Source organism: Lepidochelys kempii, chromosome 1, assembly GCF_965140265.1.
Source record: "Lepidochelys kempii isolate rLepKem1 chromosome 1, rLepKem1.hap2, whole genome shotgun sequence".
In the NCBI taxonomy this organism is placed as follows: domain Eukaryota; kingdom Metazoa; phylum Chordata; order Testudines; family Cheloniidae; genus Lepidochelys; species Lepidochelys kempii.
In genome coordinates, this window is record NC_133256.1 from 348878940 (window position 1) to 348893631 (window position 14692).

The 14692-nt window shown below is 57.4% G+C and overlaps 1 protein-coding gene and 1 long non-coding RNA gene across 5 annotated transcripts in view; one reads left to right on the forward strand and one right to left on the reverse strand.

Annotated features, from left to right (window-relative positions):
• Positions 1 to 15: 15 nt before the first annotated feature.
• Positions 16 to 14692, forward strand: part of LMF2 (lipase maturation factor 2) — a 20685-nt gene continuing 6008 nt past the window's right edge. The window contains exons 1-8 of one of the 4 annotated variants that reach the window (XM_073328990.1): positions 16 to 173; positions 4148 to 4401; positions 8142 to 8170; positions 9364 to 9560; positions 10033 to 10211; positions 10990 to 11122; positions 13176 to 13310; positions 13770 to 13875. In XM_073328990.1, coding sequence (XP_073185091.1) covers positions 77 to 173; positions 4148 to 4401; positions 8142 to 8170; positions 9364 to 9560; positions 10033 to 10211; positions 10990 to 11122; positions 13176 to 13310; positions 13770 to 13875 — 1130 coding nt within the window. In that variant the 5' untranslated portion in view covers positions 16 to 76. Of the gene's footprint in view, positions 174 to 1638; positions 2483 to 4147; positions 4402 to 8141; positions 8171 to 9363; positions 9561 to 10032; positions 10212 to 10989; positions 11123 to 13175; positions 13311 to 13769; positions 13876 to 14692 lie in introns of those variants that run through there. The other 3 variants (XM_073328991.1, XM_073328992.1, XM_073328993.1) reach the window with 3 other exon arrangements.
• The window catches only part of LOC140905525 (uncharacterized), a 9977-nt gene continuing 1521 nt past the window's right edge, over positions 6237 to 14692 (reverse strand). Inside the window, exon 2 of the long non-coding RNA XR_012156877.1 lies at positions 6237 to 12439. This is a non-coding gene — a long non-coding RNA (uncharacterized lncRNA). The remainder of the gene's footprint in view (positions 12440 to 14692) is intronic.

A 14692-nucleotide genomic window follows, 5' to 3' on the forward strand; every position in this document is an offset into this window, starting at 1 on the left:
GCGGCGCGCGGGCCGCGGGGACGTGTCGGGCGCGCGGAGGCCGGGTCCCGCCGCCGCCGCCGCCGCCGCTCGCGCCATGGGGGAGCCGCCGCGCCTGGCCCGGCAGCTGCTGCTGGGCGGCCTGGCCGCCGTCTACGTCGCCGCCTTCGCCTCGCTCTACCTGCAGATACCGGGTGCGGGGCGGGGGCCCGGGGGGGCTCTGTCCCCAGGCGTCAGGGCGGGGCTGCCGGGGGCGGTCCCGGGGGGCTGGGGAACGGGTCCCGGGGGGGGGGCCTGCCGCGAGCTCGAGGCCTGGGGCGGAGGGGGGAGCGCAGCTCCCTGGGGGGGGGTACCGCGGGGGGAGGGGGGAGCGCAGTCCCGGGGGGGCCCCTGGGGGGGTACTGCGCGGGGGAGTGTGGGGGGTACTGTAGGGGGAGGGGGGAGCGCAGTCCCGGGGGGGGCCCTGGGGGGGTACTGCGCGGGGGCTGAGGGGGGAGTGCAGCTCCCTGGGGGGGGGGTACCGCGGGGGGAGGGGGGAGCGCAGTCCCGGGGAGGGCCCTGGGGGGGTACTGCGCGGGGGAGTGTGGGGGGTACTGTAGGGGGAGGGGGGAGCGCAGTCCCGGGGGGGGCCCTGGGGGGGTACTGCGCGGGGGCTGAGGGGGGAGTGCAGCTCCCTGGGGGGGGGTACCGCGGGGGGAGGGGGGGAGCGCAGTCCCGGGGAGGGCCCTGGGGGGGTACTGCGCGGGGGAGTGTGGGGGGTACTGTAGGGGGAGGGGGGAGCGCAGTCCCGGGGGGGGCCCTGGGGGGGTACTGCGCGGGGGCTGAGGGGGGAGTGCAGCCCCGGGGGGGTATCGCGGGGGGGGCGCAGTCCTGGGGGGGTACTGCGCGGGGGGGCGTGGGCGGTACCGCAGGGGGAGGGGGGAGCGCAGTCCCGGGGGGGCCCCTGGGGGGGTACTGCGCGGGGGGGTGTGGGGAGTACTGCAGGGGGAGGGGGAGCGCAGTCCCGGGGGGGGCCCTGGGGGGGTACTGCGCGGGGGCTGAGGGGGGAGTGCAGCCCCGGGGGGGTATCGCGGGGGGGGCGCAGTCCTGGGGGGGTACTGCGCGGGGGCTGAGGGGGGAGCGCAGTCCCGGGGGGGCCCCTGGGGGGGTACTGCGCGGGGGAGTGTGGGGGGTACTGTAGGGGGAGGGGGGAGCGCAGTCCCGGGGGGGGGCCCTGGGGGGGTACTGCGCGGGGGGGGGTGTGGGGGGTACCGCGGGGGGAGGGGGGAGCGAAGTCCCGGGGGGGGGGTACTGCGTGGGGGGGGCTGAGGGGGGAGTGCAGCCCCGGGGGGGTACCGCGGGGGGAGGGGCTGGGGGGCGCAGTCCTGGGGGGGTACTGCGCGGGGGGCGTGGGCGGTACCATGGGGGGAGGGGGGAGGGCAGTCCCGGGGGGGCCCCTGGGGGGGGTACTGCGCGGGGGGTACCGCAGGGGGAGGGGGGAGCGCAGTCCCGGGGGGGGTACTGCGTGGGGGGGGGCTGAGGGGGGAGTGCAGCCCCGGGGGGGTACCACGGGGGGAGGAGCTGAGGGGGGACCGCAGCCCCGGGGGGACCTGGGGGGGTACCGCAGGGGGAGGGGCTGGGGGAGGAGCACAGCCCAGGGGGACACAGGCCCGGCCCGGCGGGGTACCTCGGGGGGAGGGGCTCGCTGGTTCGGCGACACGGTGTCGGTTATGACAGACCCCGAGGGGTCCCAGCCCCCCACACCGGGGGGCGGGGAGTTCCCTGGGAACGGGCTGTGGTACCTCAGTCATCTCATCGCCTGCGGAGAAACCCATCGAATGGCCTGGGTGGCTCCTGTTGGTTCTTGTGTCAGGCCCTGATGCCGTTGGGGCAAAGGGGAGGAAAGATGCAGGAGTTGGCGGGGCCAAGGCTGGTGCTCTGGGCTGCTCCCTGGAGGTGGGGTTGGGAAGGAGGAAGAGGAGCAGCAGACAGAGAGGCCGAAGATGAACTAGGAGCGGTAGGACGTAGAATCCTAGACTGTCAGCGCTGGAAGGGACCTCAGGAGGTCATCTCGTCCAACCCCCTGCTCAAAGCAGGACCAATCCCCAATTTTTGCCCCAGATCCCTAAATGGCCCCCTCAAGGATTGAGCTCACAACCTTGGGTTTAGCAGGACAATGCTCAAACCACTGAGCTATTCCCCGCCCCCCCCCCCCCCCGCCCCAGGATGTGTTGGTCTCCTGCCTGTAGCAGGGTCAGATGCCACCCTGAGACTCCAAACACCAGGGAGGCGGGTAATGCGGAAACAAGGGGAACAAGTCAGTAGCTCCTTGGGGGAGGATTGGCTCAGTGCAGTGAGGCTCCTGGACCAAGGCATGAGGATGGGCAGTGAAGGCCCTTGTCGGGGAGGGGGAAACCTCTGTTACACTTCATTGATTCCTGCTGTTTTGGGGTGAGGGGGAGCAGAGCAGTTCCCAGCTGAAGGGCCTCATTCAGCAGTGACCCACGATGGCTAAGTGGCCAAGGTATGTAACTTGCCTCCATCTGGTGTTCTGTGGGGACTAAATCCTGCCCCCTGTCCCCCAGTGTAAGCAGGTGTAGCTCCCCTGAAGTCAATAGGAGTTGGTTCCACCTGGACCAGATCTGGTTGGTGTCTGGAAGTGGTGGGTTGAGGTGTGTGAGACCAGGTGGAGGATGAGGGGGTTCTGTCTAGGTGTGCATAGAGTCCCCATTGCCCTACTATGCTAGTACCCCTCAAACACTAGTATTTAATCCTAACTCTGAAGTAGGACAATATTATCTCCTCCCAAGACACAGACTGCATTGCACAGGAAGTCTGGCTGAGCTGAGAATTGACCAGGATACCCTGAGTTGTAGGCTAGTGCCCTCCCAGTGCCTTCTTTACCTTGTACCCCCCTCCTGATAGCTTTTCCCGTTACCCTTCTCTTCTGTATACATTACCCATGCCCACAGAATGCTACCCTGCTCCCAGTTGCGCTACCCTGCTCCCAGTTGCACTACCCTACTCCTTATCACACCATTCATGCTGCTGCGTCTCTCCCTGCGAGCTGTGCCTGCAAATACAGGCTGTGCTTGATCCCAGGTGCAGAGTTCTGTGCCGCTACCTTGGGAAGCAGTTCCTCGAGGCCTTCCAGCTGCTGCCTTCTTCCTGGGGACTAAGAGGAAGTAGCTTCTGCTCTGCCCAGCTGGTCCCTCCCTTTGCCCAGTACTTCCAGCCTCTGTTTAACCACTTTATTTGAGAGTCTTTTCTCTGTTTCCTGCCAGTTGCTGGCTGGGAGCCGGGCGAGCGGCCAAGTGCTTAGCCACTCCGAGCAGGGCTTTTAATCTCCCTAGTTTGAGGCTGTGCTGGAGCATAGCAGGGGGGTCTTTCTGATGTTGGCATCTCTAAATCTGGAGTGGCCCCTAAAATCCACAGGGAGAGGATAATTCCCCACCCCACCCCCATGAGTCCAGAGCTGCTCTAGAGAGTGAAAGAAGATGGCTGTGGCACAGTTTGGGCCCCTGCCCTTGAAACAGTCACGTCCCGCAAGGGAGCGTACCCTGCAGGCTGGGGAAGGAGAGAGAGCCCTTGCTCGGCAAAAACTAAAAGGCTTCAAGTCTGTTTAAAGCCTTGATCACATATGGGTCCAGGCTGTGCTGAGTACAGTGTGCTTGGGCCCTTACAACAGGTGTGAGTGGTCCCAGCTGCTATACCTCTGCATGCTGCTGGGCCCACCAGGATGGAATGTGCATCACTCTGCTCTCCTGCAGCTGCTCCCCCAGTCGGCTGGGCAGAGGCCTGGTTTGCTTGGTGAGCAGAGTCCTTGTAACCATTCCACGTGGGCAGCCCTGCAGGCTATGGCCATGGATCGTTAGGCAGCTGTTCACCCCAGGAGCTGCAGGTGGATGTTTCCCATGGTATGTTCATTCCCTCTCCCAGGCTCAGTGGCAGCAATGGAGGGTTGAATGTTGTTGGTAGGCTTCTGGACCTAGCTCTGTTCCTCTGATCCTGGAGAAGGTGGTATTCAGTGGGACCTCCTCCCAGGGCAAACTTGCTCACCAGAAAGGCTGGGTGTCCCTTGGGAAGGGAGGACCGCATGTTTCTAGCGGATGGATAGTTACCTGGGGGGAGAGGTTGCTGGGGGTTACAACTTTCTTTCTTGTCTCCTCTCCCCCCCCCCTCCCCCCAGGGCTCTATGGGAAAGATGGCATCCTGCCAGCCCGCAAGATGCTGCGTGTCTCCGGGAAGGGCTTCTGGGAGCAGCTGCGGGACTCCCCAACGCTGCTGTGGTTTGGCCCACACCTGGGGCTGGACACGGAACAGGGCATGGAGCTGCTGTGTCTGCTGGGAATATTGACCTCCTTCGGCGCCCTGGTGCTTGAGCCCCTGCGGGACAGCCTCGTCTTCCTGCTGCTCTGGGTGTTCTACCTCTCGCTCTACCAGGTATGTGGGCACTGGGGGGTGGATGGAGCAGTACATGGTTGGGGGTAGAGGCAATCCCTTGGAGTGTGGGGGCAGGGGAAGACTTCTCATCTGTGACAGGTACATGGTGGGAGTGCCCTCCTTGCTGCTCTGCACCCACCTGTAGCATGGGTCCTAATAGAGCAGTGGGTTAGCAGAATCCGTGCTTGGGGCAGGGTTTGTTCACCTGATCCTCTTCCCTGCTGTTCTTCTTTAGCTTCTCACTCTTTAAAGCAGCCCAGCTCTCCTCCTGTCAGTCCTCTTCCCTCACCTCTGCCCAGGGCGATGGGGTGGGTGATTTTTCTCTCCATAGCAGGTGTTGGTCTTGCCATCTCAGGTTGAATTCAAGTCTCCATCCCTGCCCCTGTTCCTGGTGGTTCCATAATGTCCCCCCAGTTCCTTCTGGGGTTAAAATTCTCCATATTTGGTCTGTGACTACTGATTGGGCTTTGGAGTAGCCTCTTGGGAAGTGGGTATGTCACATTCTCACCTGCTCTTAGCAGGAATTTTACTCACTTAATGCCTTGGGCTAGAAACGTCACACTATACTTTTCTTCAAAAAAACAAAAACCCCAAATCTTTTAGCTCTCCAAAGCAAGCCAGGTTTGCAAAGAATCACTTCGCTAAGTGCACCACCACTGAGGACAGGATATTGCACACAAGCATAGTGGTGCCTAATACTTTTAGCACACTTAAGGGATCTTAATCTGCTGGTGGTGCTTGCAGGCTGCCTGGGTCCCATAGCTCCCTATTGAGGAACTTGTGGTGAGAGTCAGGTATCCTGGCAGTTTGTAAGCATGGTTTCTCTTCCTTCTCACACCAGATGAATTAAATGCAAAAGGTGGCACTTGCTGTATTGTATACCCTGAATTCCCTTGCGTAGGCAGCGTGGTTGAGTTAACCCTGTCATTGCTACCTTAGCTTTCAGAATATCCTGGCTATTGAGTGTTTGATGTTTTGGCCTTAACACTGCATTAATACTAGTGCGTTGCATTTAATTGCTGGCTCTGATCTCTCTGATCAGAACAGAGCTTCTCCCAGTTGCTGAGACGGGAGTCGTTTCCTGGCAGATCTCAATCAGAAGTGATTCCTGCAGGGATCGGTGAAGGAGAGTGGAGCTAGTTGGGTCAGTTTGGGACACTAAGGAGACCAGCCATCTGGGATCGCTGCATCCTAGGTGCTCTCCCCAAATCCGTACACCTGTCTGGTATCCCTGTGTGCACCAAGCAGTGAGTGCTGACAGCCTGCTCCAGCACTAACACTGTGCTGATGTTATACTCACCCCCACATAGGGCTCTGGCCCCGTGCCAGCCAGCCAGGTCCCCATTGAGAGCCTGCTGGGTGGTTGTGCCTCTCCAAAGAGCTCCACTCCAGTTCGGCTCAGTCTGACCAAAGTACTCTAATGCCAGCAGCCACCTCTGCCAAACCACCCACAGCTTGTAGCAGCCCTGTCAGTTGTTGCGGTGGTAGGTGTGGAAAGGGGACAGGGTGGGGAGCTTTTATTGTGGCCATGAGTGCTGTCCCCAGCTGTGCAGAGGGAGTGAAGTATCCTGGCTGCAGCTTTGTGTAGCCAGGAAAAGCAAAGGTAACTGGACTGTCCTCTTCGCTGGGACGGTAGCTGCCTCTGAAACAGGGCCATGGGGAGGTGCTCTCTACCTTCCAAACTGATGGAGTTTGGTCTGCTAGGTGCAGTATCTCAGAGGCCCTCTCTGTCCCCAGGGCAGTGACCTCTGGGCCGAGGTGTTAGGGAGCTTATTCCTTCACCCACTTACTTCCCTGGTCCTTCTCGCATGAACAGAGAGCAACAATACCCGAAGTCAAAAGGTACAAACACTTTGATGTTTATTGGAGTGAACTTCCAGCAAGCATGATTCCAGTTTCCTTCCTTGGTGTCCCCCTTCCCAGCTTGGACACCACAGAGCCTTACATCTGTGTCCCTGTTCCCATTCCTGCCCTTAGCAAAACATGATTCCAATTTCCCCACCCCATTCCCTGTTCTCATTTCCCCCACACACACCCACTTCCTGATTGACTGCAGACTATATAGTAAAACTTGAGTTCTGCTTAGCTATACCTTAACCAATCATTTTCCTGAAATTTAACTAACCAATCCTAAAATATTGTAACATGATTACGTAATCAATTATATCCCACCACCTTAATTAGTTTACACCCAGCAAAATTAATTATACAGCAGACAGGAACAATCACAGAACCAGGCAGAGATTATACAGACAGACAATAGCAAAGTGGGAACTATAATGACAAAACAATACAGAAGTGAGGATTTCACATCCCAGCTATGGATAAGTGAGTTCTTGCCAGACAGGATGCTATCAAACTAAGTTTCCTTTTACATCTTCTAGGCACTTCCCTTTCTCTGGAGGCGACAGGCATTATCAGGACAGGATTGTATTCCTAACAGCCCAATAGCATGTTATTTCAATGTGACTAGTTTGGAATGTGAGGAGGTGACTGTTTGCTTCCCAGCTTAGGGCTGCCTCTGTTGCTTAGCCAAAGGCCTTAGCCTAAGAACAGGGCCTCAGACTGTCACAGTAAGGGAAGGCCCTTACACTGGCAGACAGTGATTTTGATTCTCTGTTTTATACCTCTAGAACTATCTAAGTGATAAGAATACACCTAAATTCTTAGCGTATAGGCCTTTACAGACAGGCCTGAATATCTATATCCTAACAAGAGGCTTGGGAGGACCATCCCCTGCCTCTGCCAGGAGTCTTGCCTCCCTTTCACGCAGGCCCGCTAGCACCTTCCTGGCTTTAGGGATGTTCTGCTTGCTGCCTCTTCCCTTTTAAGGTGACACTGGAGAGAAACATCATTCCTCTTATTGGAGTCTCTAGGGCGCCTCCCCTCTGGAGCAGCACTGACTCAGAATCTGGCAGTAATCCAATCCCCTGCGTTTCTAGTATAGTGTTGGCATGTCCACAGCTGTGGGCGAGTCAGGAGCTGGCCTCTGGAGTCAGCCTGTTACACTGTCAGTATTGATCGTCCTGCCCTGATCTCTGAGCGTGCTTAAAGCGTTAGTGGGAGTGAGACGCTGATAGCACCAGGCCTAGAGGCAGCCATAGTGCAGGCTGGTATGAAGCAAGATTCAGCTGCAAATGCCCATCAATCCTGACTCTCAGCCCCCCGCTAGCCCAGCCCTGGGCTCCCCCAGTTCTGCTGCTACCCCTCAATCCCAACCCACAGTCCCTTGTCCTTTGAGTCTTCCTTGGATAATCATCTGGGTGCCAGGCTTGACCCAGACAGCCCATCCCACTGGAACAAGCGAGGCCTGAAGCAGACTCTCCGGAGAGGAGGCTGGTGCAGTAGCTCCCAGCATCATCCAGCCTTGTTGGAGCACGTGACGTAGATGTGTCCCAGCTCCCCGCCCCCTCTGTCTTTGCACCCCTCCCCTCACCCAGGCATTTTGCTGGGGCCTTACCGTGGCCCCACAGCTCTTGGCTGTGTGACAGTGCCTGGTCTCAATTCCCAGGGGTTGGATCGGGGCCTGTTGCCACAAGGGAGCTGGCATTGCTACCTGAAATGTGCCCAGGAGAAGGCGTTGTCTTCCCATGATTCTTTGCACTCTTCTCCGCTCTAGTTTGGGTGGGATAGAGAAGACCGGAATGGGGCGATCCTGTGATCAGAACCTATTTGTACCTGTCACTCCGTAATGCACCCTGGGTCACCTGTTGATACCCTTGTGCTCCCTCTCCCCACAGGTGGGGCAGGTGTTCCTGTACTTCCAATGGTAAGTGACTCCGTCTCCCCAGATTTACACGTGGCCACTCCTGTTGGGTCGTTCAGCCCTTTCCAAGCACAGCTTTGGTTCCCCGGCAGGATGGGCCCCCGATGGGTGGGCCGTGGAAGCCCCAGCTCTATCCTGCAGGTGTTCACATGACCTCTTGTGTGGCTGCACTGTAGCTCTGTAGGGGTTCAGAGTGGCAAGTCTTGTGCTGTGCTGAATCAGTTCAGAGAAGCAACACTGAAGTACAGATCCCTGCACCGTGCTGCCTGGACACTGCTGTCCTAACTCAGTGTAGTCAGGCAGGCCTCTTGTGCTGAGCATTCCTGGGAACTATCCAACTTGTAAATCATGCTTGGTCTGGTGTGCCAGGAACTGGTTCTGACTGTTACCGCCTGCCACGTGCTCCTGGGGTGGGGGGAGGTGGCCGTTCTCTTTCAAGATGGCTGCTGTATGTCTAGGTTTGTGGGACTCCTGTTTCCCTATGAATGCTCGCTGGGGCCATTTAAACAGGCATTGTGGGGAGTGGGCCACAGTTTGTCCTATTTTCAAAAACGGTTCCAGTAACATGCTAAAGGCAGGAGAAAGACACTGACTCTGCAGTGGTACCTGAGACCATCAGCTGGGGAAGCTCGCCTCCCCTTTGGGGAAGAGGGATCACCAGCTAAGCCTGGAGAGTCTACCCTAGCGATGGCCACTGCTACATCCTCCAGGAGGGCCCAAACTCCGGGTTGCCTAGGGTGTTGTGTACAGGTGGTGGGCAAATGGGGTTGGTGCCTCATCGCGGTGACAGTTAGTCACTGGTGACCCCGTGGCTGTACGTAGGCAGAGGTTGCAGCTCAGCTGTATTGTGCCCGGCATTGCAGCCTCTGGGGGCTTGGTCGCAGTACAGCCCTGCTAGTGCCTTGCTCACCCCTGGACATGGGCACTCTGTAGGAGCAGTCTGGGTGGTCAGCGCTCTTGTGCAGCCATGCATGCTATCCGCATGCAGGTGGCTAGAAACGATTTGCAGCCAGCTGAAGCAGCCTGACCGTGACCTTTCAGACCTGGCCTCTTGGAGGCTGCCAGGCAAAGAGGCATGTGGAGGGGGCTTCTATGAGGCACCCGCGGGGCCAGGACAGTTGAGGGGAGGTTGGCCCCAGCAAACAGGGAGCCTCTGGCCCCTCTCTCTGATGCCTTGTGTGGTGTGCTCCCTGCAGGGACAGCCTCCTGCTGGAGACAGGCTTCCTGGCCGTGCTGGTGGCCCCCCTGCACCTACTGAAGTGGCGCTCCACAGCCTGGCGGCCACATGACAACATCACCTTCTGGCTGATGCGCTGGCTGCTCTTTCGCCTCATGTTCGCCTCGGGGGTGGTGAAGCTGACCAGCCGCTGCCCCACGTGGTGGGGGCTCACAGGTGAGGGGCTTGGCATGGCCACAGTGTGGGGGCGGCATCGCTGTGGCTGCTCTCTCAACCCATGCAAGCGCTCCTCCCCAGCACCCCTGGGGGTGAGTTAGTGTCACTGACCCTTTCCTACAGGTTGGGTGGGCCATAGAGCCTGGATGAGAGAGAGGTTCCTGGCTCCGAGCCCTGTGCTCAGCCCACTAGGCCATGCTCCCATTTCCAGACACTGGCAGGGTTTCCTGCACCAAGTCTCATGGCAAATGCACTGCTGTGCAGCCCAAGTGACTTGTTCAGGGCAGCACTTAATATTGTGTGCAGCTTGCTCCAGCATCTCTGCATATCCCTGCATGGCCTCTGTCCCCATATGGTCCTGGCTCTCCCGCTCTCTGAGGCACATCCAGTTATTACCCTGCACTGGCTCCTCCTTCCTTGCTTGTGTCTAATGCATCCCTTCATGGCCCTGACCCTGCTCTCTCCCACGCAGCCCTGACCTATCACTACGAGACCCAGTGCATCCCTACGCCGGCCGCCTGGTTTGCCCACCAGCTCCCTGTGTGGTTCCAGAAGTTCAGCGTAGTGGCCACGTACGTCATCGAGATCGCTGTGCCCCTGCTGTTCTTCTCCCCCATCCGCCGCCTCCGCCTCTTCGCCTTCTACTGCCAGGTACGTCCACAGCCAGCGAGGGCCGGAAGACTTCGGATGCGCCTCTGGGGATAGGAGCAGGAAAGAGAGTTCGGGGGCCTTGTGCTTGTCCCACGTGTTGTCCAGTGGGAGCCATTAGTTCAGATCTCGCTTTCGGGTATAAGACTTAGGGGACAGGAGACCAAGGGGGATACAATGGAAATGAGCATCCCAGCAGTCTGTTCCCATCATGCATTGCAGGCTCACAATGGTCAAATGCCAGTGACATTGGACCCTTCAAGTTCTGGGCCCAGAAGGAGGTGTTCCTGCCTTGCTCACTGGAGGCAAAGGGCAGCAGAGCCTCAGACTGAAGGGTGCAGCTTACAAGCAAGATGGATTTCCCCCTGCCTTGCAAGGCCAGACAGGGAGGGTCCCCCTCACCTCTCCCCTGGATACCTTCCTCTCGTGCCACGGTCCTGGCCCTTTGGCTGCTGGTGCCAGCCAGAAGGATGGTCATGCTGCTGTGTGGATCTCTGTTAACCCTCTGGAGTCTACAAGCTGCCTCCTAGGCTGAGCGGCAGGCAGTGCCAGTGTGGGGCAGCTCCCCTACAGGGAGCAGGACCCCTCCATGGGGGAATGTTGAGAGTGGAGGCCTCTTGGGCAGGGAGCCTGGGAGGGGGTGCATGGGAAGGGATGTTCGGTGTTTCTCTTGGCACTTTGTCCCTGGGCTCAGGAAGGGAGGTGCTGGGGATGACAGGCCTGCACTTCATGCCGTGATGGGACCCAAGCCATGACTCTGAGTTCCTGCCCTCCTCCGCAGGTCCTGCTCCAGCTGCTGATCATCATCACAGGCAACTACAACTTCTTCAACCTGCTCACCATTGTCCTGTGCTTCTCGCTGCTGGATGACGAGCACCTGGGGCTGGGGCGCAGCAAAAGGAGACCCACCAGCGGTGAGTCTGTGTGGGTTAGGGCTCTGCTGTGGTCTCAGCTCACCTGGGCTCAAGCTGTTCCACAGGGTGAGGTGGGTCCTGCTCTGGGGGTGGGCAGGTCCTGGGGCTGATCCAGAAGTGGCAGAGGGGGAGCCCTTGGCAGAATTCTCGGTGATCAGTCCCATGTGCTGTGCAAGGAGCTTGCTCTGAGCCCTGTAGCAAGGGGGCAGCGCCCTGGTGCAGACAGGAGATCCTGCAGCAGACTCAGCTGGGCTATTTTAAACTGTCCCATAATTAACTTTTAGGGGGCTGTAGGTCTAATAAACACAGCTGCACTGAGACAATCAGGGGTGCTGTGGGGTAGGCAGGAATTGTGGGAGAAGCACATTGGCTGCATGCATCTGCTAAAAGAATGGTGAGAGAGAAGGTGGGTGAGATGATGTCTGTCAACAGCAGGAGCTGGTTCAATACAAGATAAGCTTTTGAGCCTCCCCAGCTGTTCAGGTCTCAAAAGGTACTCAGGCCTGGTCCACAGCGGGAACTTGAATTGGCAAAGCTACATCTCTCAGGAGTGTAGAAAAATCCTACTTTGAGAAACATGGCAATGTCGACCTAACCCTCAGGATAGACAGTGCTTGGTCAACTGAAAAATTCTTCCATTCAGCTAGCTACCATCTCTCCAGGAGGTGGGTTACCTATGCTGGCAGGAGAAGCCCTCCTGTTGGCGTAGGTGGTGTCTACACTAAAGCTACTACAGCAGCTCAGCTGCAGCAGCGTTTTATGTGTAGACATACCCGAAGTGTAGCCATGCGCAGTGTCTCAGCTAAACGTTAGCATAAGGAATTAACACACGTAAGAAACCAAGGTGCAGCGGGCCGTTAACACCCTTCAGTCATAAGAGAAAAGATTTGTTAGGTCACAGATTGTTGTAATGAGACTTAAAATTAGTGTGTCTGTTTAGTTCATGATTTTTAGTGTTCAGCAGAGTTCTCCCAGGCTCATCTTTGGAAGGTGCTTTGAGGACAAGGACTGAGAGCTCAGGTGTGGAGTGATCACTTTGTGAGAAATGTTCACTTCTGGTGATAAGATGGTTTTGTCTTATCATTTTTCTGCATGAGCTCATCCAAGAACGTCGTGATAGCTGTTGTGAAGTTTGATGCACTGGATGAGGTACACCATGTGTTGCAATAGGCCTGCATAGGGTCTTGATCATTGTAGCAGTGGAGATATGACTGCAGGTTTTGCAGCTGTTCTGGCAGGGTCTGGTGCCGCTTTGAATTGGCGTGCCCTCAATTATGGGGAACTTGCTTCTGATGATGATGGGTGCATGCTTGAAGGCTAGAAGAGAGGGGTTGGAAAAGGTTTCTTTTAGGATGGGGTCCCAATCGAGTCAGGGTAGTAATTATTAGGTGCCAGTACAAGTTCCAGTGTGGGGTGGTAGGTGACAACTAGAGGTGTGTGGTCAGTGGGTGTTTTTCTCGATTGAAGCAAGTTCTCTCAGGTTATTAGTGTCGCTTGTTCCATGATGCAATATACTTCTCTGGTGGATAGGCCTTGCTTGGTGAAGGCGGTTTTAAGTGTGTTAAGTTGTGCATCCCAGACTTGCTCCTCGGAGCATGTTCTGTGGTACCTGGGTGCCTGGCTGTAAGTAACGGATTCCTTGCTATATCTGGGGTAGCTGCTGGATCTGGAGAGGTGGCTGTTGAAGGATGTGGAGCATAGCTCAGTGGTTTGAGCATTGTCCTGCTAAACCCAGGGTTGTGAGTTCAATCCTTGAGGGGGCCATTTAGGGATCTAGGGCAAAAATTGGGGATTGGTCCTGCTTTGAGCAGGGGGTTGGACGAGATGACCTCTTGAGGTCCCTTCCAACCCTGATATTCTAGGATTCTATGATTAACAGTGCCTCTCAAACTGCCATTGTTGGGTTTCAAAGTTAATAGTTGAGCAGGCCCCCATGGCACAATTATGCTTCCCTTGGAGCTGTTTCAGGCTCTGATCAGATTCTGGCAGACAGCATTGTGCATCAGTTCCACTCAGTCCCTTAACATCACTTGTTTCCTCCCCTACCCTGCAGCCTGGCCTCCAAGCCTGCTGTCTGTCCTCTCCACGCTGCTGGAGCTGACTGTCTATGGGTTACTCATCTACTGGAGCATCCAGGACTTCGGCCTGCATTTCAACTGGGAAAAGCAGCTCATTGAATCCAAAACAGGTGTGGTGCTTCCTCCCTTCACTGCAGGGTGGGACAGCATGCACAGCCCACAGCTGGGTGCTGATGTGCCCTCTGGCTGGTATCCCATCTCTTCTGTGATCCGCTCTGGGCCTTGCAGCTTAGCCAGAAGAGTGACACTAGCAGGACACAACCTTGAGCAGCTCCTGACCCAGCTACCATCCAGGCAGCATCCTGGCAAGGCCTCCCTCAGGTCAGGTGCAACTTGGCTCCCCGACCCTTTTACTCCGCCCAATGGTGAAGTTGGTCCATGTCCTGGTGAGCCTGTTGACTTTGGCTGAGTGACTCAAAACGAGCCACCTTGTTGCTAACAGTGACACCCCTCGGTGCCTCTGTGTCATATGACCTGCACTCCTTCCTGGAGGAAAGGGGTGATTTGTGCGTCCCCCCTTCCCTGCCCAGACACTATCTGACTCCTGTGGTTTTACCCCTCCTCTCTAGCTTTCACTTATCATGACTTCATCCAGTGGTTGAAGACAGTGACTTTCCCTTTAGTGGGGTTGGGCCTCCTCTCCCTGGCCTGGGAGATTCTCTCTGCCATGTACAGGTGAGTCACTGTTCCAGGGGCAGGCTCTGCTGCTTGCTGTGCCTCTGAACTGGAGGGGTTTTGTGGCAAGCATCAGTTCTCTGCTGTATCATCCCCTCCTAAAGCTGAGGGGAACTGCCCCGGAGGTGCAGCCATGGGGTCTGGAGTGGTAGAAAAATGCAGCCAATCCATGCACAGATCTGATTACTCCTGACTTGGAGCTAGAGTACAGCAGGTCTGAGGGAATTGGCACCCCTCAGATCAGTGGGGCAGGCTGTCTGCCTGGGGGATCCCAGGATCCCCACAGCTCCTGGTTGTTGGCGTGGTCTGCAGGAACACTGCATTCAGATCGAGTTTCATGCTGTAGCCACTGGCTGCCCTGGGAGAGTCTTGTCAGGTTGGCTCATGGGCTGATGAGGCGCTGCTATGCTTAACCCTTCACCCACAGCCTCAGGGGCCCCACAGGGTCAGACTTCCCTGCAGAGTTGGCTGGAGTTGTCTACACTCTCCTTACCCCTCTCCAGTTATCCTGGCTCGAGTGAGAGCAGCCACACTGCTTAAAGCACTCGCTGCTGTCTACACTGGCGTGGCGCAGCACATGAGTGCAGCTCTTTGGGGCACTTCCCAGGGTTCCTAGTGCTGCAGTTAGCTCTGAGGGTATTGTGGGGGAGCCTGTCAGCCCCTCTTGGGCACATGGGCGTCAGGGGAGAGGCACTGGTGGGCTACCTGCACTCAAGGAGAGCAGCCTGCAGTACACTGCAGAACAGCTGTGCTGGCAGCTGATGAGTTGCACTAACTGGAATTTTAGCCTGTACCCCCTGCTGGGCCAGCAACTCGT